The following is a 27,249-nucleotide window of genomic DNA, read 5'->3' as shown; positions in this document are numbered from 1 at the left end:
TAACATTTTAAAAATCATTTTTAATCATTTTTATTATTTCATTATTTCATTTTTTATTTCATTTCATTTATTTTTTTATTTTTCTATTTCGATATTTTTAGTTCAATTTCCGATATTTCTACAAATACTGTTTAGATTTTGATGAGTTGCGTGTGATATGATTTAACGGATGTTTATATAAATCGTTTAAAATAAAAAAAAGCCTTCAATTTCCGATATTTTGCCTTTTCATTTGGGCCTCCCAATTGAAGCCCCGCCTGTTGGGCAGGTACCGTTGCGAGTCAGCAAAATGGAGGAGAAGCTTTTCCAGAGTATCAGAGATGTTAATATCGATGAGGAACAAGTGTGTCCATGACACAGCCTTGGAGAACTCCATCCTCCATTCGGGTAGGGTTGGAGAGGAGTCCATTGATGGCACCACGTTGACTGTGAGTGGATGAAGGTGGCAATCGATGCTCCAGGCAGAGATTCTGGCAAGGAAAGCAACAGAGATTGTGGACACAAGATATTTGACTTGCTGAATCAATTGGATGATGAAGAAGAATGACAAGGGGAAATACAATTGGCTTTCACTTTTTTATTCCAAAAGATGAAACTTTCTTTTCCATTGTAAATGACTTGCATGTGTACAAAAGTTATAGGATTCTCTACATTGGTTAAAAACATTGTATTTTCTTTAACAAACATGCCTGCTGATTATTTATTTATTTTTCTCCTCGACAGATACAAACAGCATTGTTGAATTATGCCGTACGCCCAGTGGCGCAATCTGTTTGTCAATACCAATCACAGTGACATCTGTCCTCTTGCTGAGCACGAGATAAGTTAAAGGTACTTCATAATTGTCTGACCTATTCTCACATTAAGCATGGGAAATATAGGAAAGTCGTTTAATATTCAACTCTGGCACCTTTTCCAATTTCATCCTTGTACCCTCTCGCTGGCGAGCGCCCCCCCAGGGCAACTGTTTCTTGGTCTTGTTATCTTCCAATGGTGTTATCTCGATTCATTATCCACTTGTGCCTCATGACGTCTTCCAGGACCCGGGCCTGCAATTGCAGGGCTCCAATCCGTCAATGCTACACGAGAGTGCAAATCCTCGACTCTCGTATTAAACATGTTTACCTCAAACACCCTGCTTTCATTAAATGATTGTGCTCATCGAGCTAAGTTCTGAATGTAATGGTGGTGATATTATGGTCCCAGACACCAGAGAACACCTGATGCCGTTTGTGCTCGTCCCCAAATCTGCTTGCATGACCCTGTCCGAGTCGCTGTGAAGCCCGTTTTCTTTGGCTGTGCAGAGCCAGCGTGTTGTATGGGAGTAGCAGAGCAGCCTCCGTGCCTCAGCTCTAAACTGCGAGTCGAAGAAGGCGTACAGGAAGGGATTAAGGCAGCTGTTGAGGTAGGCGAGGCAGATGGTGTAAGGATATGTGGAACTAAGGAAGAGGTTGAGATTGCAGAACGTGGATAAAACCTCAAGGAGTCGAAGTGCATCGATCACACGGATTGCATGGTAAGGCAACCAGCAGAGAGTGAACATGAGCACAAGGGTGGCAATTATCTGCAACAGGCGACGTTTCTTGCGTTCCTGCTGCCGGACATGACTGGGGGGACAGACAAAGTTCCGAGATTATGATTGGATAGACATATAGAGATGCGATGTCCCGGTCGGATTGAACATAAAAAAACCATGTAAGCATTGTGATGTTATTCAACTGTGGATGGACTGTACCGTATATCTGAGTACTCTGGGCATCGCACAATGAACGCTGTATGCATTCATGAGATGGTGTACTTTATACTGGCTATATATATATATATATATATATATATATACGGTCACGTGAAAAAGTAAGTACACCCCATGTAAAGTTTTGATTTTTTCAACATATTTCAACATACAGCTATTTGATCTTCATTTCAACAATATTGATAGATAAAGGTGATATAATATAACAAATATCATGAAACATTTACATTTTGTAGTCCATTGTATAATTTAAATAAACATAAATGCAAATTTCGCATGTGGAAAAAGTAAGTACACCCTTGGTTCTAATAGGTGGGATTGCCCACTTTGGTAGAAACAACCTCAAGTAGGCGTTTCTTATAACTGTCTACCAGTCTCTGACATCGACTGGGAGAAATTTTTGCCCACTCCTCCATGCAGAATTCTTTCAGCTGTGCGATGTTTGAGGGGTTTCTTGCATGCACAGCTCGTTTGAAATCCCCCCACAACATCTCGATGGGATTTAGATCCGGGCTTTGACTTGGCCATTCCAGAACCCTCCATTTCTTTCTTTTCAGCCATTCCTTGGTGGATTTACTGGTATGTTTAGGGTCATTGTCATGTTGCAAGGTCTACCTTCGGTTGAGCTTCAACTTTCCGACAGATGGCCTCACATTATCCTCAAGCCCCCTGTGGTACAATGAAGAATTCATAGTGGATTATATGATGGTGAGCTGCCCAGGCTCTGATGCAGCAAAGCTGCCCCAAACCATAATATTTCCACCACCATGCTTTACAGTTGGTATCAGGTTTTTGTGGTCAAATGCTGTCTTTGGTTTTCGCCAAATATGTCTTCTGGTACTGTGGCCAAATAGCTCTACCGTTGACTCATCTGTCCAGAGCACATTGTTCCAGAAGTGCTAGTCTTTGCCAAGGTGTTCATTGGCAAACTTTAGTCTTGCCCTGATGTTCTTTCTGGACAGCAAAGGTTTCCTCCTGGCACACCTCCCATGTAGATCAAATTTGTGCAGCCTCTTTCTAATGGTACACACGTGCACTTTGACATCAACAGTGGCAAGAGCTACCTGTAGGTCCCGTGATGACATTCTGGGGTTCTTAGAGACTTCTTTCAGCATCTTGCGGTCTGCTCTCGGGCTGAACTTGCTTGGGCGGCCTGGCCTGAACAAGTTGGCAGTTGTTTGGAATCTTCTCCACTTGTAGATGATCTTCCGGATAGTCGAATGATTGATTTCAAATTGTTTGGAGATCTTTTTAAATCCCTTCCCAGACTCGTAGGCATCTATAACCTTCTTTCTGAAGGCCTAAGAGAGCTCTTTGATCTAGGCATGGTGACGCCACACACTTCAACAACAAAGAGCAAATCAAACTAAATGTCTGAGGTTTAAATAAGACAAGTTCCTCCAAGATCCTCTCTAACGATGTTCTAATCATTTGCACCTGAGCTGGTGCACCTGATTCTAATTTTAGGTATTTGAAGTAGTGATAAATGTCGGGGTGTACTTACTTTTTCCACATGCGAAATTTGCATTTATGTTTATTTAAATTATACAATGGACTACAAAATGTAAATGTTTCATGATATTTGTTATATTATATCACCTTTAGCTATCAATATTGTTGAAATGAAGATCAAATAGCTGTATGTTGAAATATGTTGAAAAAGTCAAAACTTTACATGGGGTGTACATACTTTTTCACGTGACTGTATATATATATATATATAATACGTGTTCACAGAAGATGACGACTCCTGTGAGTGCTCAGACAAGCCTGGTGTGTATTGGATTTGGGAAAGGGCTTTCAAATGCAGCACCCATTTCAGTTCAAGTAGAGTTTGCAGTCAAGCTCTGATTCTGAATTGTTCTTTGAGAAGCAGGACGTATTGCTTCCCTGTTACATTAACTACAGACCACACCCTCAGTTCCTGTAAGCCCACAGCATAAACATAATGCATTTTTACACAATGAAGAAAGTTCAATTGATTCCAACGTGACCTTTAGACCCACATCATCAGTCATTGCATGCCAAGTCCTTCCTACTCTCTGAAGAGTGTGGTTACAAAAACTTTAACTTCCTAAAAGATAATTGTGTGTAATATCAAGTTTAACTGCTGCTTAATATAGATCGAGAAGAATTCAGGGGGGAGGCAGCACGCTCGGAGCAGAAGGGCGAGCTTAGGCGGGCGGGCTCATCCACACTCGGTGCAGGTTAAGGTTGGGCACACCCACGTGGGAGGGACAGGGTGCACGCTGGGAGGGGTGGGGTGCGTGCTCGGAGGGACGGGGTGCACGCTTAGATGAGGCTGTCCCCCTTGCTTTCCGCTGCCTCGCTGGTTCGCTCGCTTCCTCCCCCCTCCCCTCCCCCCCCCCCCCCCCGCTATTTTCCGGCACCCACAACTGTTTCCCTAGTTTCTGGCACCCCCGCTGTTTCCCTAATTTCCGGCACACCGCTGTTTCCCTAGTTTCCGGCACACCGTTTTTTTCCTATTTTCTGGCACCCCCGCTGGTTTCCGCATTTCCGGCACACACCGCTGTTTTCCTAGTTTCTGGCACCCCCGCTGTCTCCCGAGTTTCCAGCACCCCCGCTGTCTCCTGGGTTTCCGGCACCCCCGCTGTCTCCCTGGTTTCCGGCACCCCCGCTGTCTCCCTGCTTTCCGGCACCCCCGCTGTCTCCCTGCTTTCCGGCACCCCCGCTGTCTCCTTGGTTTCCGCCACCCCCGCTGTCTCCTTGGTTTCCGCCACCCCCGCTGTCTCCCTGGTTTTTCCAGCGCCCCCGCTGTCTCCCTGGTTTCCGGCGCCCCCGCTGTCTCCCTGGTTTCCGGCACCCCCGCTGTATCCCTGGTTTCCGGCACCCCCGCTGTCTCCCTGGTTTCCGGCACCCCCGCTGTCTCCCTGGTTTCCGGCACCCCCGCTGTCTCCCTGGTTTCCGGCACCCCCGCTGTCTCCCTGGTTTCCGGCACCCCCGCTGTCTCCCTGGTTTCCGGCACCCCCGCTGTCTCCCTGGTTTCCGGCACCCCCGCTGTCTCCCTGGTTTCCGGCACCCCCGCTGTCTCCCTGGTTTCCGGCACCCCCGCTGTCTCCCTGGTTTCCGGCACCCCCGCTGTCTCCCTGGTTTCCGGCACCCCCGCTGTCTCCCTGGTTTCCGGCACCCCCGCTGTCTCCCTGGTTTCCGGCACCCCCGCTGTCTCCCTGGTTTCCGGCAACCCCGCTGTCTCCCTGGTTTCCGGCACCCCCGCTGTGTCCCTGGTTTCCGGCACCCCCGCTGTCTCCCTGGTTTCCGGCACCCCTGCTGTCTCCCTAGTTTCCGCCACCCCCGCTTTCTCCCTTGTTTCCGGCACCTCCGCCCACCGCTGTCTCCCTCCTTTCCGGCAACCACCGCTGTCTCCCTCCTTTCCGGCAACCACCGCTGTCTCCCTTGTTTCCGGCAACCACCGCTGTCTCCCTAGTTTCCGGCAACCACCGCTGTCTCCCTAGTTTCCGGCAACCACCGCTGTCTCCCTAGTTTCCGGCAACCACCGCTGTCTCCCTCGTTTCCGGCAACCACCGCTGTCTCCCTAGTTTCCGGCAACCACCGCTGTCTCCCTAGTTTCCGGCAACCCCCGCTGTCTCCCTAGTTTCCGGCACCCCCGCTGTCTCCCTGGTTTCCGGCAACCACCGCTGTCTCCCTGGTTTCCGGCACCCCCGCTGTCTCCCTGGTTTCCGGCACCCCCGCTGTCTCCCTGGTTTCCTGCACCCCAGCTGTCTCCCTGGTTTCCGGCACCCCCGCTGTCTCCCTGGTTTCCGGCACCCCCGCTGTCTCCCTAGTTTCCGGCACCCCCGCTGTCTCCCTAGTTTCCGGCACCCCCGCTGTCTCCCTAGTTTCCGGCACCCCCGCTGTCTCCCTGGTTTCCGGCAACCACCGCTGTCTCCCTGGTTTCCGGCACCCCCGCTGTCTCCCTGGTTTCCGGCACCCCCGCTGTCTCCCTGGTTTCCGGCACCCCAGCTGTCTCCCTGGTTTCCGGCACCCCCGCTGTCTCCCTGGTTTCCGGCACCCCCGCTGTCTCCCTGGTTTCCGGCACCCCCGCTGTCTCCCTGGTTTCCGGCACCCCCGCTGTCTCCCTGGTTTCCGGCACCCCCGCTGTCTCCCTGGTTTCCGGCACCCCCGCTGTCTCCCTGGTTTCCGGCACCCCCGCTGTCTCCCTGGTTTCCGGCACCCCAGCTGTCTCCCTGGTTTCCGGCACCCCCGCTGTCTCCCTGGTTTCCGGCACCCCCGCTGTCTCCCTGGTTTCCGGCACCCCCGCTGTCTCCCTAGTTTCCGGCACCCCCGCTGTCTCCCTAGTTTCCGGCACCCCCGCTGTCTCCCTAGTTTCCGGCACCCCCGCTGTCTCCCTAGTTTCCGGCAACAACCGCTGTCTCCCTAGTTTCCGGCAACCACCGCTGTCTCCCTAGTTTCCGGCAACCACCACTGTCTCCCTAGTTTCTGGAAACCACCGCTGTCTCCCTAGTTTCTGACAACCACCGCTGTTTCCCGAGCTTCCGGCACTCCGCCTCTGCTTTATTTCCTATCTTCCAGCACTGCTGCCTTTTGCCGAGTTTCCGGCACCCCCTGCTGTTTTACTTCAATTGTCCTGTAGTTTTCTTACAACCCCCTCACTCCCACCCCCATCGTTTTCTTTGAGTTTTCCTCCTCTCTGGTTCTCATGCGGATCTCCAGGATCTCCTCCAATTTTACGGGTTTACTCCACTTCCCCTGCTCTTTTCCCTGGTTTCCATACTCCTTCCCCTCTCTGCTTGTAGTTTTCCCCTGGCTCCCTTCCTAAATACCCCCGTCTTGCTCCACCACATCGTTTTACTTTTCCCCTGTGCAATTCCCGTCGTTTAAAAAAAAAAATTTATTCTCGTCTCTTTCCTCCCCTCACTGGTTCCTTTTCTGGTCTCGGGTTCCACTCGTGTTCTTTGAGGCGAATCGCTGGAATATACTGTTCAGACTGTATGGGAATGTATCTCAACGGTGGATGCACCCTCTCCCCTTACCCTCCCCCTCCTCGCCTCATCCCCCCACCTCCCAATTATGAATGACATCATAATTCGCTAATATTCTTCCAGTGTGTGCATGTCATACTTTTTGTGTCTATTAATTATGTATTACATATCATACTACAATATGCAATTTGGTGTCTGTCTGACAAATTTTGGTCATTACTTATCCAATCTCAACCAAACCTGACAGGGTCGCATGGTGAAGATTGTAGCGAATTTATTTGCCCCCCTTCCCAAGGGTTTTTTTCCGCCAATGGGGTCGCGTGTTGAGGTGTATATCCGTGTTAAGATAGCTTTGTCGTGGCGTTTTTCCAAGGACGCTTCTAATAACAAAACATAACATGAAACAGCAATCGGAGATTGCAAACCCTCGCCAGGATGTATTTTCAGTTGTTTTTAAGAATTTTGTGTTAAAACAAATATGGTGGCCGAACCACGTGATCGATGTCGGCATCATTATTTTTTCTCCACTAATTTATTCCTAGATTATGCTCAAGAAATTTCATCTTGATCGATGAAGTCTTGTACTTGTCAAACTTTGACGTCATAATAGAGGCACCTATGACATCATCACTAACATGTTATTCCACATGGAGAGTTCTTTACAATGAGCCATGTCTCAATTTTTGCTATTCAGCACTTTCGGAGATATAGATGTGCAAATATTTTCGGTTTTTCCAAGATGGCGGCCAAACCACCTGATCTATGACGTCATAATTATCACTAAAAAAATTCTACAGGTGGAGTTTTTACCGATGGTGAAAATTTCCTGTCAATCGGACCAACGGTTGCAGAGAAAATCATATTTAATATGACGCTACTGCAAAGCCGCAATGAGCCAGCGAAGCCAAAGCCTCAAAGTATTTTAATTACACATTAGAGGTGCATAACATTGTGAATCAAAAAAAGACGGGTGAAACAAACTCCTGTTGAACTTTTTCGCAATTGTTTATGCATACTTCTGCATCTGCAAGATGGCGGCCTCCATGGAGCGATTTGGTGCGTCAAAGCTTCAAAATTCTCAAGGGATCCAGCAAAATCTGGCTTTTCAACATAATACGTACGCGTTCATTGACAACACCGGCTTCGCCGGATATTATGTGCGGACAAACAAACAGACAGACAAACAAACAAACGGACTCAAATGCAATACCCTCTCCTCTGGCGAGGGTAACTAGATGATATTCATAGAATACTTACCCTGCGCAGTCAACTTGGTGCGAGTGAACTCTTTTGTTTTTGAAGGTTTTTTTTTTCCTTTGATCCAATATGGCTGCCAGACCACGTGACATAAATTTATATTCTCTAATATAATTGTTGCGTAGATCACGCTGAATAAATTTCAAAATGATCAGACTAAGCGTTGTCCCTGTCAATTTATGACATCATCATTAACATATCTTATTCCCCATGGGGGGGACTTGACATTGAGCCATATTTCAATTTTTTCCATGGAGTAGTTTCGGAGATAGAGGTGCAACTTTTTTCGATTTTCCAAGATGGCGCCTGTACCACGTGACCAACGACGTCATAATTATCATTAGAACAATTCTACAGGAGGAGCCGCTCATATTCTGAAAATTTAGTGTTCATTGGACTAACAGTTGCAGAGGAATTTTTTTTTAATACTGATCTGATCCAGCGTTGTACTTGTGGAATTATGAGATCATAATGGAGGCACCTATGACATCATCATTAACATATCTTATTTCCCATGGGGTGTATTTGACAATGAGCCATGTTTCAATTTTTTCCATTAAGCAGTTTGGGAGATATAGAGGTGTAACGTTTTTCCAATATGGCGTCCGTACCACGTGACCTATGACGTCATAATTATCAGCAAAAAAATCTACAGGCAGAGCCGTTCCGACGGTAAAATTTCATGTCAATCGGACCAACGGTTGCCAAGAAAATGAATTTTTAAAATGCAGACACGGCACACCGATTGCTTAACCCCACTTTTCGCTTCGCGAGCGTCGGGTAACTTAGAACGGCACTCAGTAAAGATCATACCTCCACCTGGTGGGCCCTATCACTCAATGGTGAAGAATCACTTAAAAAATTAAATAATTCTCATATCCGAATCCATATTCAGACCCCCGCTATCCATATTCCATATTCCATATTCACCAAAATCGAATCGATTCTTCCTTGTCACACACACAACTTGTCCTACAAGTTTCGTCCAAATCCATCCATAACTTTTAGAGATATCCCGCTATGTATCGTTTTTGGCCTGATCTCCCAATGGTGAAGAATAACTTAAAAATCAAATAATTCTCATATCCGAGTCCATGTTCAGATCGTCACCAAAATCGAATCTATGTGTCCTTGTCAGACACCCAACCGGTCCACCAAGGTTCGTCCGAATCTGTCCACAACTTCTTGACATATCCTGCTATGTATCATTTTTGTCCCTATCTCCCAATGGTGAAGATTAACCGACAAAATTCTCGTAGCCGGATCCGAATCCGGATCTTCACCAAAATCTAATCATTTCGTCCTTGTCACATATGCTACACCTCTGCCAAATTTGTCCGAGTCCGTCCATAACGTTTTGAGAAATTTTGTTCACAAACAGACAGGGGTGAAAACATAACCTCCATCCACCTTTGGTGGCGGAGGTAAATATTGTAAAGTACAAACAAGTATGATCACCTTTTGAAACAGTCGCTAATGCTGTTTAACACGAAACTGAAAGGGAGGAAACCCGGGGTATGTTTATTTACCAAGCAGCTAGCTAGCGCTTGCCAAGCCAGCCATTCCTTATCAACGGTTTTGAATGGAGCGCTTGCTCGAATGCTTAAACCACTTAGCGAGCTCTGCACAAGAAAGTTGGTAAATGAACCCCCGATGTTCTTGATGCCCGACCCTAGATCTACTGTAATCTATATATATACCAGAGAGGAATGACCCTTTCTGCCGCTCCCATAGGGTTAGGGTGTACTACTAATTGAAATGTACCTTTTAGCTCTTTAGACTGCTAAGACCCCTTGGAATCTCCCGCGATGAAGCTAACTCCAAGGGCCTCTCACTCACTCACCGCAGGCAGGTTGGTGGTCTTTCCGTCTTCTACCGACTGCTCTCTGGCCTTGCCCCCCCCAGCTCTCTCTGGGCTCTGTCCCGCAAATATTCCTACAGGTCGCACAAGATCTGCCAGCATCCCTCTTATGGTTAAACTGCCAAAATCAAGACTCTCTGCTCACCTTCACTCCTTCATTCCTCTTTTCTCCTGCCTCTGGAACAAACTCCCTCACTCTCTTCAATCCCACTCCACCCTCCAGGTCTTTAAAACAGCTGTTCACCACCATCTCTTATCTTCCCCCATCCAAAACCTTGATCTTTTCTATCCCCGCTAATTTCACCCCAATTCCACTTTTTTGAAATACCAACTTCTGTCCTGGAAGTCCTTGGTGACCTTGTGTTTTATACTTCTCCCACCCCCCCCCCCCCTTCCCACGCCTCCTCCCCCCAAGCCCTCTCCCTCCCACACATCTCCCTGCTCTTAAATTTTGTGTGCTCTCAAGTGTTTGTGTGCTTCCCCTTCTCTTGTCTTCCACTCCCTCTTTTTATATATTTTGTTTGTCTGGTTGATTTGTTTGTGAAGTAAATGTCAGCTCTTTCACGAGCCTCGATTCAGTATACAAAAAAAAGATCCTTAAGACCCCCGATGATCCAAAAGTCCCTGAGGATCCAAACATCCCTGAGGACCCAACTGACTCAGTAGACCTGTACCACGGATCTTCACCTGCCTCCATTGCCTAGTCCTGACCACCTCACGTGTTTACACGAGCTGCACGTACGCACAGGAGACCTGACCTTCCCACGCCTCCTCCCCCCAAGCCCACTCCCTCCCACAGATCTCCCGATGTTCCTGCTCTCAAATGTTGTTTGTGTGCTTCCCCTTCTCTCCCCATCTTGTCTACCGCTCCCCTTTTTGTACACCGCTCCTTTCCTATGCCACCTCCAGGCATTGCAAATCGTCATTGCCGGGCACCGAAGGGGGCTCGGCAGTGACGCACGCTGAAAGAGAGTACTCAGTTTTCACTCTGGTTTCTTGTTTTCTTTCTTGTTTGTTTGTTTGTTTTCTTGTTTTCTTGGTTGTCCGGACGATATCTCAGCCATCCTTTGAGCTAGGAAGCTGAAATTTCGGCACAATAGTGAGCAAGTCCTTTGTCAAATACGGTATTTTTTGTTTTTTGAATAATCAATTAATTGAGGAGTTATTTAATTATTAGCGTTTAATTAAGTACTTATTTAATTAATTAAATTTCATTTATCTTCTGACCATTATTAACTCAGGCACCTTTTGAGTTAGGAAGCTGATATTTGGACATGCCAATGACCAGGTGATTTGGCTGCAAAGGATATTTTTGATTTATTAATTAATCAATTAATCGATTAATTATTTAATTATTCGATTAATGACAAAAAATTTTTTTTTTTTTAAGTTACAGATTCTGATGAAATAGTGGTAGCTTATGTGTTCTCTGACCAAATTGATTAATAATTTAATTTTTTTATGATTATTATTTATTTATTTTCATTATTAATCATTTATTTATTTTCTTTCTCATTTGGCCAATATCTCAGGCACCTTTTGAGCTGGGAAGCTAATATTTGGACATGAATGACCAAGTGATGTGGCTATCAAGGATATTTTTGATTTATTGATTAATCATTTCATCTATTAAGTATTTATTGATTAATCGATTAATTATTTATTGAGTAATCAATTAATTATTTAATTTTTTATAAATGACTTATTTAATTAAATTTCTAAAAGATACATCTTCGGATGAAGCACTACTGGTTTAGTTATGCGATTAGCCAATTGATTATGAAAATATTTTGTGATAATCTTTTATTGATTTTAATTATACAATTAATCAATCAATTAGTGTACACCTCTCCCTCCCAATGCAGCCTCAATGAGCTGCACTGCGGTATTGCCGGGCGCCGGAGGCGCCCCGGCAATGCCGCGCTGCAGCATATTTAATTATTTGGCATGGGGCGGTGTACTTTGAATGTATGTGTACTTGTTATATATTTTGTTTGTTTGATTTTTTTGTATGATAATTGTTAGCTCTTTCACGAGCCTCTATTCTGTATACAAAAAAAAAAAAAAAAGACCCAAAAGACCCCAAAGGTCCTTGGGGACTCAAAAGAACCCCAAGACCCCCAAGACTGGCAGGCAGGTGTGCTAGAAGACGGTGAAGGCCAATTAAAATTTGGTGCAATGGACCAACGGGGCCTCTAGGCCCCTCTAGTTGATCTTAACACAGGTGAATTAATTCACGACAAGATAAAGTGAAACTTTTAAACGGTTCGAAGTTTGAATGACGCGAGTTGTTGGAAACACTATAAAGGCCATTTGAGATTTTCGGCGGGAAATCCGAGTGCGGTTCTTACGTGAAGTGTGAGCTGAGCTTGCGTGCGATGGCCAGGTAGCAGAAGGCCATGACCCCTCCGGGCAACAGGAAGGCGAGCAGGACCCCGAGCAGGTTGTTTAAGGCCGACCAGTGCGCCTCTTTCACAATGTCTGCGTCGGGGAAGTCCCAATCGCAGGACGTGTGGATTATCCAACCCGGTAACACGTCCGGGTCGTCGAAGTAATCATAAGGTGTGCTCCAGGTAGCGCGCAGGTCGGTGTCATTTTCGGTCCACGCTCCTCCGGGAAGGTCGTCCAACGTGGTCCACGGGGCCATCACGTAGTCGGTGAGCGTCGTCCGCAGCACCGCCGAGGGCAGCGACACGAGCAGAGCGAGGAGCCACACCAGCGCCAGGGAAAGGTGCGCCGCGGTGCGGGAGCGCAGGAGCGCCGCCGCCGCGGGGACCGCGTGCACCACTGCCACGTAGCGGTCGAAGCTCAGGCAGGTGAGGCAGAAGACGCTCGCGTACATGTTCAGGGAGACCGCGAACGAGCTGAGCTTGCAGAGCACGGCGCCGAAGGGCCAGTCGTAGCCGCGCCACGCGTACACGGCCCAGAGAGGCAGCGAAAGCACGAACACCAGGTCGGCGAGCGCGAGGCTCGCTATGTACGAATCGGCCATGCGCCTCGGCCGCACCCGCGATCGCGCCACCGTGAAGAGCACCAAGGTGTTGCCCGCGGTGCCCAACACGCAGATAAGCACGTACATGATGGGGATGAGGAACACGTTGATGTACGGTTCGTGCAGGTCGCTGCAGTGCTCCGTGCTCGAGTAAGTCGAGTTTGAGAAGAACGGGGGCCATGGGTGCGTCGGCGCACTGGGAGACATGCTTGGGTCCTGAGCGATGAGTGCAGGAGGTCTAGGAAGACCCGATGGGTGATTGTGCTTCGCTTGTGCCGTTTAAAGGCGCAACAAGGGGCGGGTGAGTTGAGAAAGGATGAGAGGGAGGGGCGTGGGGGTTATGGAGGGGGCGTGGTGTTTGGGTGGAAGTAGCGCTGACATTCGTCACCCTTTCTCTATCATCTGAAACTGAAGGTTCATCTGCACTATGACAGCGATGGGGATCGAGCATGTCATGACGTTTACCTTACGGTGACCGTCGTGGGTTCAAAGAGCCTTCTGGGTGTTTTGGTTCCTCCAGCAAAGCTTGTCTGATTGTTTGGAGCTCCCATGACACCTTATCTCAGATTGAAAGCACTCTGGCAGTTTTGTTTAAAGCTCTCCGATTGGTTTTTGAGATTTTTCAGGTTTCCCACGAAGCAAACATATGGTTGATTAATACACTGAACGTTGACACAGGAGGAGACCATTTGGCCCATCATGCTTGCACACACGACACCATTTGGCCCATCACACCTGCACACACGAGACCATTTGGCCCATCATGCTTGCACACATGACACCATTTGGCCCATCACACCTGCACACACGAGACCATTTGGCTCATAACATCTGCACACACGAGACCATTTGGCTCATAATGCCTGCACACACAAGACCATTTGGGTCCCATCATACCTGCACAAGGGGAGATCATTTGGACCATTACAACTGCACACAGGTGGTCATTTGGCACATCATGCCTGCCATTTGGTCCATCACACCACATACGAGTATAAGGTAATTTGGCCCATCATGGCTGCACACAGGAGACCATTTGGCCCATCCCCACATATAAGGCCATTTGGCCCATCATGGCTGCACACAGGAGACCATTTGGCCCATCACACCTGCACGAATGGGGTCATTGTCCCATCATGCCTTCACTTTACACAGTTGTTATGCACTTTACTTTCCGGTTGTTGTTTCTTTTCAGTGTCTCACGAGTCACGACACACCTCGAATGTTTCTTTATTCGCGCCTTTAGTGAAACGCGAACGGGAAATTCACCGTACGTCCCCCATTGTGCGAACGTGCAGCTCGTGTAAACACGTGAGGTGGTCAGGACTAGGCAAGGGAGGCAGTTTTAACGTCACCGGGGAGCGAAAAGACACCGGATAGTTTATAATGGAGCCGAGCCATCAGCAACGTACAACGACCATGTCTCCCTGTACCTTGTTGTACGCAGATGCAGCCAGCGGGGATTGCGCCGGACATTCCGACCAGCCGGTCACCCGGCGGGGATCTGGCATCGCTTTGAGGGAACCATAGGTGAGGGGGTCAATTATCACGGGGATGCAAGTTGGGACGGGCGGAGGGTCTGTCACCGTGATGGCGACGGAAGCCAGGCGCTACCAGCTGCCAAACCATGGAGGTGAGAAGGAGAAACCTTCCGGACTCGGCAATCTCATAACATAGCGAAACGTGTGAACGAGGCCCGCACCACCTATATGTACCTGCTCCTCCAAATATAGCTTCAAACACAACTTTGGATTGAGGGATACAAAGAGGTAATCGAAGATTAATTCTCCAGCCGGGGCTCAAATTTGACCCGATTCTGTAACCTGACAAGGGTGGCCATTGACCTCTCGGGCTCAAATATCACTCGGTGAAGCCAAGTCGTGCCTGGAAAGCTTTTATGGCTTTGCACTTAGTTCAGAACCTCTCGTGCACTGCTTTTGGCATCAAGTTTTGAAAGATTCACCTCTTCCGAGTGTTCATCGTGTTTATTTTCCTTTCGCAGGAGGGAGAGCAGTGCTCCAGCTTGATGAGTCGCAGCGTTGTTTGGGTCCAGCTGACGGATTCCAAATGGCAGCGTCTGGTGTCGCAGAGCAGGTGAAACGCCAATTTGGGCGTCCAAAGTACTCCGACTCGAACATTCTCATTTGTGTAACGGACTAAAGGATCGACTCCCGTAGTTTGACGTAGACGTGACAAAGTTGGACAGGTCATGGCTTTTCCTCATCCGTGTTGTTCACCCCACTCGTTCCTTTGCCTGTGGCGCTTCAGCCTTTTCACAACATGGTGGTACCTGGTCCCATATTTGCTGTATGGTTGAGCTCGGCAAACGAACCTTCTATTTGCTAATTCCATTCAAACAATAATTTCAACCTTTACAGTAACCAAACCAATTGGAGCGCTTTTCCCAACTTTCACCTAACTCTATAGTACTGGTGCATATTTCTTCTTTTTATTTATTTATTTATTTTCTCATTTAATTTCCTTCCCTTTCACCGTTTCTGCTTACTCCCTTTTTCTGTTCCTTGGCGCGATGCCCTCCACTCCCCAAACAAAAATTGAGCTATTCCCTTTCCTCTTTCTGCCTCAAGAGTCCTTCCTCTCTTTCCTCTCATTGTTTTCTGACTACTCGGTGCTTTTGGAGTGAGGAAACGAGGGGAAGTGGTCACTTGGGAGCCAAGATTGTGGAAAAACTGGTGGGATTAGACATTGAATTGTGGAACTGAGAAAATACACATCTTGTGTGATTCCAGAATTGGGAGCTGAAAAGCGAGGGTGCCGTTGGAATTAAGAGATGTGTCGTTGAAATGGAAATCTATTGGAGTTGGGTAGTTTAAGGGTTGGTGAGAGCACACACGGAGGGTAGAGGGTGAAAGAGTTCAAAAACTATGATGAGTGCTCTCATCCCTCAAATTCCATGAACTCTGATTGGAGATATCGGCTCTTGCTGAGACGTCGGTCACAAATTAATTATTGTTAATTGTAATCATAACTCAAATGAAAATGTAACTTGGCTATCTCATAGCAGCAGAACAAAATCAACGTCTGAAAATATACATTTCACCAATGCTTGGTTAATAAGAGATGATGAAATGATAATTGCATGTACAACTAAATAGTTATAATAGTGCATTATGGGCATGAAACAACACAACCAGAAAAGTGCATTAACACACAACCAGAAAAGTGCATAAACAGAAACACAACCAGAAAAGTGCATTAACAGAAACACAACCAGAAAAGTGCATGAACAGAAACACAACCAGAAAAGTGCATGAACAGAAACACAACCAGAAAAGTGCATGAACAGAAACACAACCAGAAAAGTGCATTAACAGAAACAACCAGAAATGTGCATAAACAGAAACACAACCAGAAAAGTGCATTAACAGAAACACAACCAGAAAAGTGCATTAACAGAAACACAATCTGAAAAGTGCATGAACAGAAACAACCAGAAAAGTGCATTAACAGAAACGCAACCAGAAAAGTACATTAACAGAAACACAACCAGAAATGTGCATTAACAGAAACACAACCAGAAAAGTGCATTAACAGAAACACAACCAGAAAAGTGCATGAACAGAAAAACAACCAGAAAAGTGCATGAACAGAAGCACAACCAGAAAAGTGCATGAACAGAAACACAACCAGAAAAGTGCATTAACAGAAACACAACCAGAAATGTGCATTAACAGAAACACAACCAGAAAAGTGCATTAACAGAAACACAACCAGAAAAGTGCATTAACAGAAACACAGCCAGAAAAGTGCATTAACAGAAACAACCAGAAAAGTGCATTAACAGAAACACAACCAGAAAAGTGCATGAACAGAAACACAACCAGAAAACTGCATGAACAGAAACACAACCAGAAAAGTGCATGAACAGAAACACAACCAGAAAAGTGCATGAACAGAAACACAACCAGAAAAGTGCATTAACAGGAACACAACCAGAAAAGTGCATTAACAGAAACACAAGCAGAAATGTGCATTAACAGAAACACAACCAGAAAAGTGCATTAGCAGAAACACAACCAGAAATGTGCATATATTTTTTTTTTTTTTTTTTTTTTTTTTTGTATACAAGATCGAGGCTCGTGAAAGAGCGAACATTAATCACACAGAAAGACAAACCGACACATTAAACATATAACATCGGGAGCGGTAGACAAGATGGGGAGAGAGGGGGAAGGACACAAACACAACATTTGAGAGCAGGGACCGAGAGACATGGAGACATCGAGAGATCTGAGAGAGGGCGAGGGCTTTGGGGGGGGGGGGGCATGGGAAGGGGGCAGTGGGAGAGGTATAAAACATATGGACACTGCCAGGACTTCCAGGAAAGAAGTTGGAATTTCAAACAAGGTGGATCTGGGGTGAATTAGCGGGGGTAGAAAAGATCAAGGTTTTGGATGGGGGAAGATAAGAGATGGTGGTGAACAGCTGTTTTAAAGACCTGGAGGGAGGAGTGGGATTGAAGGGAGTGAGGGAGTTTGTTCCAGAGGCGGGAGAAAAGAGGAATGAAAGAGTGAAGGTGAGCAGAGAGCCGAGATTTCGGCAGTTTAACCATCAGAGGGTTGCTGGCAGATCTTGTGCGACCTGTAGGAATATTTGGGGAACAGAGCACAGAGAGAGCTGGGGGTGCAAGGCCGGAGAGGAGTCGGTAGAAGACAGAAAGACCACCTACCTGCCTGCGGTGAGTGAGTGAAAGGCCCTCAGAGATAGCTTCATCGCGGGAGATTCCAATAATTCTGAAAGCTTTGGTTTCAACAGCGTGAAGCCGAGCTAGGTGTGAGGCAGGAGCACCGGCCCATAGGGGAGAACAGTATTCCATTGAGCTGCGGATGAAAGCCTTGTATGTGGTGAGGAGCTCAGGTGTGCCGAGGAAGGACTTCGCACGACGGAGGATGCCCAGTCGGCGACTGGCTTTGGAGGCCAGCTTGGAAATGTGGTTTTCCCAAGAAAGATCATGGCAGATAGTGAGACCCAAAATCTTGAGCGACAGAACTTCTTGGAGAGGATTGTTGAGAAAGTAGATGGGAGGGTTGTCCAGTCGATCTTTTCGGAGAGACATAGTAAGAGTGTGAGATTTGTCAGGATTGAAAGACATGTTCCACTTGTTTGACCAGTCTGTGATTTTGTCCAGGTCTTCAGAGAGTGAGGAGGCAGCAGACTGCCGATCTGAGGGAAGAGGAATGGAGCGGCAGAGAGTGGAGTCATCAGCAAAGAGATAGAGAGGATTTTCGAGAGAGTCAGAGAGATCATTGATGAAGACCAGAAAAAGCACGGGGCCCAGAACACTGCCTTGGGGAACTCCAGCCTGAACAGGAAGAGGAGATGAGAGAAACCCATTCAGGGCCACACGTTGACGACGACTAGAGAGGAAGTCCGCCAGCCATGCGTGGAGATTTCCATGGATACCAAAGGAGGAGAGTTTGGTGAGCAGAGCGGGGTGCCAGACCGTGTCAAAGGCACGTGATATGTCGAGGGAGACAGCTCTAATTTCCTGTTTGGCATTGAGGACCTCCATCCATTGTTGAGACAGCAGAAGCAGCATGTCCAGAGTAGAGTGACCTGGTCTGAAACCAAATTGATGATCAGAGATCAAGCCATTGGAGAAGAGGAAAGATTTCATATCCGAAGCAATGATGGATTCCATGACTTTGCTGATAATTGGGAGAAGGCTGATTGGTCTGTAGTTGCTAGGATCTGTTTTTGCACCTTTTTTGTGCAAAGCGGTGATGTTGGCTGATTTCCAAGCAGATGGCAGTTGACCTTGAGCAAAAGAGAGGGTGAAGAGAACAGAGAGAGGGTGAGATAGAGCAGCAGAGCAGGATTTTAGGACCCGTGGGCTGATGCCGTCGGGTCCAGTTGCAGAATCAGAGTCGAGGGTTGACAGAAACTTTTCCACCTTGTCAGGAGGAAAGGACACGGAGTCCAGGAGCAGCAGGGTACGACTGGGTATGGTGGGTACAGAGAGGGATGGGTTTGGGACACAAGATTTAGAGGCAAACACAGAGTTGAGGCATTCAGCTTTTTCACGTGCGGAGTCAGCTGTGTAGCCGTTTGAGGTAAGGGAGGGGATGGAGGGGGAACAAACACCAGAAACGGATTTGACCAGACGCCACCAGGATTTGGAAGAGGGAGACAGATAAGAGAGTTCGGTCTTGAGAACGGAGAGATATTGTTTCCTAGCTCTCCTGAGGGTGGACACACACTTGTTTCGGGCTTTGTGAAAGGAAATGAGATTTCCTTCCGTTGGATTTGCTTTCCAGGAGACGAAGGCAAGTTGTTTCTGGGCAACAGCCTCACCACAAGATTCCGTGTACCATGGACGGGAGGAAGGGTATGACAACTGAAGACGAGATGGGATAAATCTGTGCATGAGAGAGAGCAATTTACTTTGGAAGAATTCCCAGGATGAGTTGATGTCAGAGGTGGTAGAGATGGGAGACCAGTCCAGATGATTGATGGCTGCTTGAAGACCGTGCCAGTTGGCCTGAGTGAAATGCCAGACTCGTCGACGCTGAGCAGGCTCCCTGAGGATGGTCAGAGAGATGTCCACTTTAACAAGGACATGATCAGATGATCCGATCGGAGCAGAAGAAGAGCAGCAGACATTTTCAGGGAAGTTAGTCATAACCAAGTCCAGAAGAGAAGATGTGCCGTTGACTGAGATCCGGGTCGGGAAATTGACAGATTGTGTCAGTCCCAGTGAGTCGCAGAAGTCCTTTGCTGAAGAGCCATGGCTGGTGAGAGAGGTACCCACACCCAGCCAACTGGCATGGTGACAATTGAAATCACCACATATGAGGAAGAGAGAGTTGGGATGAGTAGATAGAAGTTGGTCCATATCATCAGACAGCGAGATGTAGATGGAGTCATCACTGTTTGGTGGACGGTACAACACACATATGAACAAGAGGTGGGAGCGAAGGGGAAGCCGTAGCCAGAGGTATTCCTGGGGGTGAGGTGGAGAGAGTGCAGTGCAGGGCGAGTGAGGAAGAGAGTTTTTGATAAAGATAGCAACCCCGCCTCCAGGACGAGGCTCAGGTCTATCATACCGGAGGAGGGAGTAGCCCGGGAGAGATACTGTGGAATCAGAGACATCATAAAGGAGGAAAGTTTCTGTTAAGCAGATCACGTCTGGTTTGACAGAAGCAACCTGTATGGAGAGATCAGTTAAGTTTGAACGAAGGCCCCGGATGTTTGAGGTCCATACCGTTAATGAAGAGGAAGGGGGAGCATCAGATACAGAACAGGGGGGAGGAGGGTAGGGTAAGATGTGGAAGAGGTGGAAGAGATAGGGAGAGCTGTTGAAGGTGTGTCAGAGATTTCAGAATAGCTCGGAGAAAGGGAAGGATGGGGCGGACAAAAGGTTTGATGGTGATTGGGTGAGCCACAATGAGGTGTTATTTGAGGAGGGGGAAGAGCGAGGCAGAAGGTTGGGGGAGATGGAGGTGAGAGTTTGAAGGGGGAAGAAGCGGGGAGGACGCTTTGAGGAGGGGGAGTGAGAGGGGGGAAATTGAGAAGCAATGAGGGTGGGGAGATTTGAAGGGGAGGGGTGAGGGGGGAGTTTGGGAGGGAAGGGACAAGGGGAGGGATTTGAAAGGGATGGGATATGGGGGAGATTTGGAGGGGAGGGGTGAGGCAGGAGTCTAGGAGGGGAGGGGCGAGGGGGCGTCTTGGCGGGGAGGGGTGAGGGGGTAGTTTAGGAGGGAGGGGGCAAGGGGGGAGATTTGAAAGGGATGGGTGATGGGGAAGATTTGGAGGGGAGGGGTGATGGGGAAGATTTGGAGGGGAGGGGTTATGGGGAAGATTTGGAGGGGAGGGGTGAGATTGGATTTTTGAAAGTGTACGATTTATGGGAAACGAACATTTATTGCAAAATGAGTTTCTTGTGACCTTCGAGTTAAAAATACGTTTAAGGACGCTGGATGGAGGATGGAGTGCAGGAGAGTTTAGGGAATGTAGAAAAAAGGCACTATAGGAGATGGATATTTTTTTTGGGATGAATTGATTTGGTGAGCAAGTCGAAAGCAGCCTTTTAAAGAAGAAGAAGAAAAAGGTGTTATAAAATATGACGGAATACATAACTTGAGGGGAAAGTGTAAACAGTGAAGGTTAATGAGTGAAAACGATCTGGGGAAATGGGGGAGAAACACGTGGTCGAAGAACGAACGAACGAATAAGAATGAATAAACGAATGAGAATAGAGAAGGAAATGTTTTTTTTTTTTTTTTTTTTTTTTTTTTTTTTTTAGTTGAGATTTACACAAGGAAGTAGGCTATGGGTGAAAAGACTGGGAATACAGAGAACGAAAGTTATTGGATCACAAACGACGGACCGCTGAGAGAAAAACAAAGCCTCAAGGTTGTACAGTGCACACTGTACAAGGCCTCAAGACACGACACGGCAAACAGACGATCAATTTATGAAAGATAAACACCGAGAAACAACCAAAGTTGCACACAATAACTTCACACACCGAAAGATAAATACAGTTTCGACAAAATACAATTGTGAACAGACTTAACTTCGAAAAACGTGGAGACCGTGTGGAGCTTCGAAAATCCCTCCCACCGTCATTCCTAGATTATGTTCAAGAAATTTCATCTTGATCAGTGCATTAACAGAAACACAACCAGAAATGTGCATGAACAGAAACACAACCAGAAAAGTGCATGAACAGAAACACAACCAGAAAAGTGCATTAACAGAAACAACCAGAATTGTGCATTAACAGAAACACAACCAGAAATGCGCATTAACAGAAACACAACCAGAAAAGTGCATTAACAGAAACACAACCAGAAAAGTGCATGACCAGAAACACAACCAGAAAAGTGCATGAACAGAAACACAACCAGAAAAGTGCATGAACAGAAACACAAGCAGAAAGTGCATTAACAGAAACACAACCAGAAAAGTGCATGAACAGAAACACAACCAGAAAAGTGCATTAACAGAAACACAACCAGAAAAGTGCATTAACAGAAACACAACCAGAAAAGTGCATTAACAGAAACACAACCAGAAAAGTGCATTAACAGAAACACAACCAGAAAAGTGCATAAACAGAAACACAACCAGAAAAGTGCATAAACAGAAACACAACCAGAAAAGTGCACCAGGTGATTACAAATTAAACAAGAAAGAGCAAAGGATGTATTTTCAGTGGTTTTTAAGGCTTTTGTGTTAAAAACAAATATGGCGGCCTAACCACGTGACCGATGACGTCTTTTTTTTCTCCACTAATTTATTCCTAGATTATGTTCAAGAAATTTCATCTTGATCAGATGAAGTTTTGTACTTCTCAAATTATGACGTCATAATAGAGGCACCTATGACATTATTAACAGATGTTATTCCACATGGAGAGTTCTTTACAATGAGCCATGTCTAAATTTTTTCTATGCAGCACTTTCGGAGATATAGAGCTGCAAAGTTTTTCGGTTTTTCCAAGATGGCGGCCATATGACGTCATCATTATCATTTAAAAAGTCTACAGGTGGAGTTGCACCTATGGTGAAAATTTCCTGACAATCGGACTAAGGGTTGCAGAGAAAATCTTATTTATTCTGTGCGGACAAACAAACAGAGAAACAGACAAACAAACAAACAAACAAACAAAGGGACTCAAATGCAATACCCTCTCCTCAGGCGTGGGCAACAATAAAGAGTAATCGGAGATTGCAGACCCTCGCCACAACGTTTTGTGTGGTGTTTATTGGCTGTTTTGTTTGTGTGGTTTATTGAATATGTATATTTATGTTCAATCTAATATGGCTGTCAGACCACGTGACTGATGACGTCATCAATTTAATTTTCCCATACACTTTTTGTGTAGATAATGCTCAAGAAATTTCAAACTGATCGGATCAAGCATTCTACTTGTCTGATCATGACTTCATAATTAAGGCAACGATGACATCATCAACATATCTTATTCCCCATGGGGAGTACTTGACAATGACCCATGTTTGAGTGTTTCAAACTTTTCTTTGGAGTGGTTTTGGAGATAGAGGTTTATACAACGTTTTTTTTTTCCAAGATGGCGCCCGATGGCGCTCAGTCGGATCAACGGTTGCAGAGAAAAGCATACTCACGTTCTATGTGGACAGACAGATAGACAGACAGACAAGCAAACGGACCCAAGTGCGATACCCTCTCATCTGACGAGGGTAACTAGAACGGCACTCAGTAGAGCGCATACCTACCTTCGCCAGGTGAACAGTTTACGTTTTGTATCCCGCTGATCTGCATCTGGACCTGAACCAAAATGAAATCGGCTTGAATTACGTGCTCCTCCCCAAACCCCGGGCACAGTGTATCTCCGAGCCCCGAAAGGAGTCACGGCAGAAAGATGTGCTATTATGTGTGCCAATGACCAATGGTGAAACCACACCAATCAATTGTTACAAAAACCAAGTATTGAATTAAAACCACACAATAATAACAAGAAAACCTCACTTGCACAGCAAACACCATATAATTTCTATGATGGTACCACCAATTTCCTGAATCAATAACTCACGGTATTTCCACGTGAGCTATCGGTAACATCCCCTAAAGTCACTGTGTCACGATACCAGGCCAAAGTCGATCCCCTTGGCTCTCGCGATCACAAGAAAAGGTCGTACTGAGACCTAAACCCAGAACGGCTAACAGTCGACGCTGCAGAAGAGCCGATTGGTGAGGTGTCGGGCCGACTTCGGTCCGGTAAAAGTTCACCCAAAAGGCGACTGGGAATTCACACCTTCGGTTCATCAGACAACGACGCTGACATGAATAATCAGCGGTTCCCAAGCAGAGAACCACGAAGAACCACGAGTTCCCAAGCGAAATCCACGACACACACGAGAACCAGGCGAATGGCTGGTGTGAGGTGAAATGGCGGATGGGCCCGTAATGGAGGCGTACCTGCTTTCCAGCGATGATTCACTTTCGGAACCAAAAGCAAAACCCGTCACGCAGGTTTATTTGCCACAACAATAATGACACTGTCACAGGAATCCCTTTCCCGGGGAAACCAATATTCGCTCGTGACCAATGTCCACCAGCGTCCGCTCGACACCTCGAAGCAGATAGGCCTTCCTTTCCCGATCTCACTCGATCCCCTCGCCCGCCTCTTCTTCTTCTTCTTCCGGTTTCTCCCTCACCCATCTCGTTTTCCTTTTGAGACATTATTTTTACCTTTGAAGACAGTTATCTCCATTTCACACAAACTGTAACAATAATAGTACATGAAACTAAAAATGCTTCAAGTGGATGACAACCACAAAGACGGAAGTGACGAATCCATAACACTCCCCACCCTCAAGAAAGAAAGTTTGAACATAGTGAAAACTTTCTTTTCATGCAAAAACCCTCTTTAACAAACAAAAGTAAAACTCACACCCAAACACTACCAATCAACCTATGGCTGACCAACTCATGTGAGCAACAATAACTAATATTCCTCAGAAGAAACAACAAAACTTCCAAACAACCTACAGGACTTTTTAAAGTTAGTTCACTCTGGATAAAGCATCGGCAACGACATTGTCCCTGCCCTTTACATGCTCAATTTCCAAGTTGAACTGCAAAGCCAAACTCCATCTCCTAAACCTCTGATTTTTATTTTTCATTTTTTGAATGAAGGTTAAGGGGTTGTGATCAGTGAAGACTTTTATAGGAAAGGTAGTAGTTCCCAGATACACCTCATAATGCGGAAGCGCTAGCAGGAGAGCAAGGGTCTCTTTTTCCATAGTGGCATAATTTGCCTGATGTTTGTTAAACTTTTTGGAATAGTAGCACACCGGGTGATCCACTCCATCCTCATCTTCCTGCAATAGAACTGCCCCAGCCCCACATCACTTGCATCAATGGCCAACTTGAAAGGTGCTTGAAAATCCGGCGCCGCTAGAACAGGAGAGCTCATTAATATCGCTTTGACGTGGGCAAAGGCAGCCTGGCATTTGTCATCCCAAACAAACTTGGTCTCTTTCCTCAGCAAATTCGTTAAAGGGGCTACCACATCAGAAAAATTCCTGCAGAACCGCCAGTACCAACCAGCCATACCCAAGAATCTCATAAGCTCCTTCTTCCCTTTTGGAACTTGGAAGCGATCAATGGCTTCTATCTTGGCTGTCACTGGTTGCACCTGACCCTGACCTACTACATGGCCTAGGAACACCACCTGTGCTTTTACAAACTCACTCTTAGATAAGTTGATGGTCAACCCTGCCTCGGTCAGTTTCTTGAAAAATGCCTGAATTTGTTTAATATGATCTTCCATGGTCATGGTGTGGATGATGATATCATCCAGATAAGCCTCCACCCCTCAAGGTCTTCTTTTTTTTTCTTTTTCTTTTTATACTGAATCGAGGCTCGTGAAAGAGCTAACATTTATTTCACAAACAAATCAACCAGACAAACAAAATATACAAAAAGACGGAGCGGAAGACAAGATGGGGAGAGAAGGGGAAGCACACAACCACAACATTTGAGAGCAGGGAGAAATGTGGGAGGGTGAGGGCTTGGGGGGAGGAGGCGTGGGAAGGGGGGTGGGGGAGAGGTATAAAACACAAGGGGACCGAAATTAGCGGGGGTAGAAAAGATCAAGGTTTTGGATGGGGGAGGATAAGAGATGGTGGTGAACAGCTGTTTTAAAGACCTGGAGGGTGGAGTGGGATTGAAGAGAGTGAGGGAGTTTGTTCCAGAGGCGGGAGAAAAGAGGAATGAAGGTGAGCAGAAAGTCTTGATTTTGGCAGTTTAACCATAAGAGGGTTGCAGGCAGATCTTGTGCGACCTGTAGGAATATTTGGGGGACAGAGCCCAGAGAGAGCTGGGGGGGCAAGGCCAGAGAGGAGTCAGTAGAAGACGGAAAGACCACCAACCTGCCTGCGGTGAGTGAGTGAAAGGCCCCTGGAGTTAGCTTCATCGCGGGAGATTCCAATGATTCTGAACGCTTTGGTTTCAACAGCGTGAAGACGAGCTAGGTGTGAGGCAGGAGCACCAGACCAGAGGGGAGAGCAGTATTCCATAGAGCTGTGGATGAAAGCCTTGTATGTGGTGAGGAGCTCAGGTGTGCCAAGGAAGGACTTCGCACGACGGAGGATGCCCAGTCGGCGACTGGCTTTGGAGGCCAGATTTGAAATGTGGTTTTCCCAGGAAAGATCATGGCAAATAGTGAGACCCAAAAGCTTGAGTAACAGAACTTCTTGGAGAGGATTATTCAGAAAGTGGATGGGAGGGTTGTCCAGTCGGTCTTTTCGGAGAGACACCGTAAGAGTGTGAGATTTATCAGGATTGAAAGACATGTTCCATTTGTTTGCCCAGTCTGATTTTGTCCAGGTCTGCAGAGAGGGAGGAGGCTGCAGACTGCCGATCTGAGGGATGAGGAATGGAGCGACAGAGAGTAGAGTCGTCAGCAAAGAGAAAGAGAGGATTTATAGCAAAGAGCAAAGATAGAGAGCAAAGAGAAAGAGAGGATTTATAGCAAAGAGCAAAGATAGAGAGCAAAGAGAAAGAGATAGAGGTCTGCAATAAGCTTATTAATCAGCCGTTGAAATGTCGCAGGCCCGTTTTTCAATCCAAAGGGAAGAACCTTGTACTGATACAACCCATTTGGTGTGACTAAAGCCGAGATTTCCTTGGCTTTATCAGTAAGAGGAATCTGCCAATACCCTTTCAGCAAGTCAAATTTAGTTACAAATTTAGCTGGGCCTATTCTATCAATACAGTCATCAATCCTCGGGATGGGATATGAGTCGGTCTTGGTACTGCATTAACCCGTTTTAAATCCGTACAACAGCGAAAACTGCCATCGGGTTTTGGAACCAACACACATGGTGAGCTCCATTCACTGCTGCTTGGTTTGATGATGTCATTCTCCAACATATACTGAACCTCCTTCCGAAGATACTCCATCTTCACAGGGTTCATCCGATAGGGGTGTTGCTTCACAGGAGTGGCTTCCCCCACCTCAATATCATGATATACCAAGTCAGTACGACCAGGTACGTCTGTGAACAAATGTGCAAACTCAAAAATTAGGCTGGATAGTTGTCCTTGTTGTTCCCTCATCAAATGACCTAATTTCTCGTCTAAATTACTCAACACTTCCGTGTTCGTCAATCTGGGACAAGCCTGGTCATCAAAGTTATCAAACTTCACACCGGCCTCAACCTCTGGATTCTCTTGCACCCCGACTACAGGCACGACAGGTGAGACAGGAACCATTTTTTCCACAGGCTTCCTCTCATAATATTTCTTCAGTCGGTTGACATGACACAGCTGCCGCTTTTTCCGTCGGTCGCGAGTTGTCACCACGTAATCTGTTTCATTAACCCTCCTTTCGATTGCATCGGGACCAAAATACCTAGCCTGTAGTGGCTGACCTGGAACAGGAAGCAACACTAACACCCGGTCCTCAGGA

General features: G+C 46.6%; 1 protein-coding gene across 1 annotated transcript; it reads right to left on the bottom strand.

The window, feature by feature from the left end:
- Nucleotides 1-562: 562 nt before the first annotated feature.
- LOC137424443 (apelin receptor A) lies at nucleotides 563-13,111 on the bottom strand. The gene is made up of 2 exons (XM_068111909.2): nucleotides 12,184-13,111; nucleotides 563-1,607 (listed from the first exon to the last, which is right to left on the bottom strand). Exons 1-2 carry the CDS (start codon nucleotides 13,029-13,031, stop codon nucleotides 1,145-1,147), a joined length of 1,311 nt encoding a protein of 436 aa, XP_067968010.2. The 5' UTR covers nucleotides 13,032-13,111; the 3' UTR covers nucleotides 563-1,144.
- Nucleotides 13,112-27,249: the final 14,138 nt, after the last annotated feature.

This window comes from Myxine glutinosa, chromosome 4 (genome assembly GCF_964187855.1).
Source record: "Myxine glutinosa chromosome 4, kmMyxGlut1.1, whole genome shotgun sequence".
NCBI classification, from domain to species: domain Eukaryota; kingdom Metazoa; phylum Chordata; class Myxini; order Myxiniformes; family Myxinidae; genus Myxine; species Myxine glutinosa.
This window is presented reverse-complemented; position numbering and strand designations above follow the sequence as displayed.

Bases quoted from the DNA above. Each gene is read 5' to 3' on its own strand.
- LOC137424443 (XM_068111909.2), bottom strand. From the start codon at position 13,031: ATGTCTCCCAGTGCGCCGACGCACCCATGGCCCCCGTTCTTCTCAAAC. The intron at 1,608-12,183 runs GTAAGAACCGCA...CTGTCCCCCCAG, and splicing joins AAGCTCAGCTCACACTTCAC to TCATGTCCGGCAGCAGGAAC.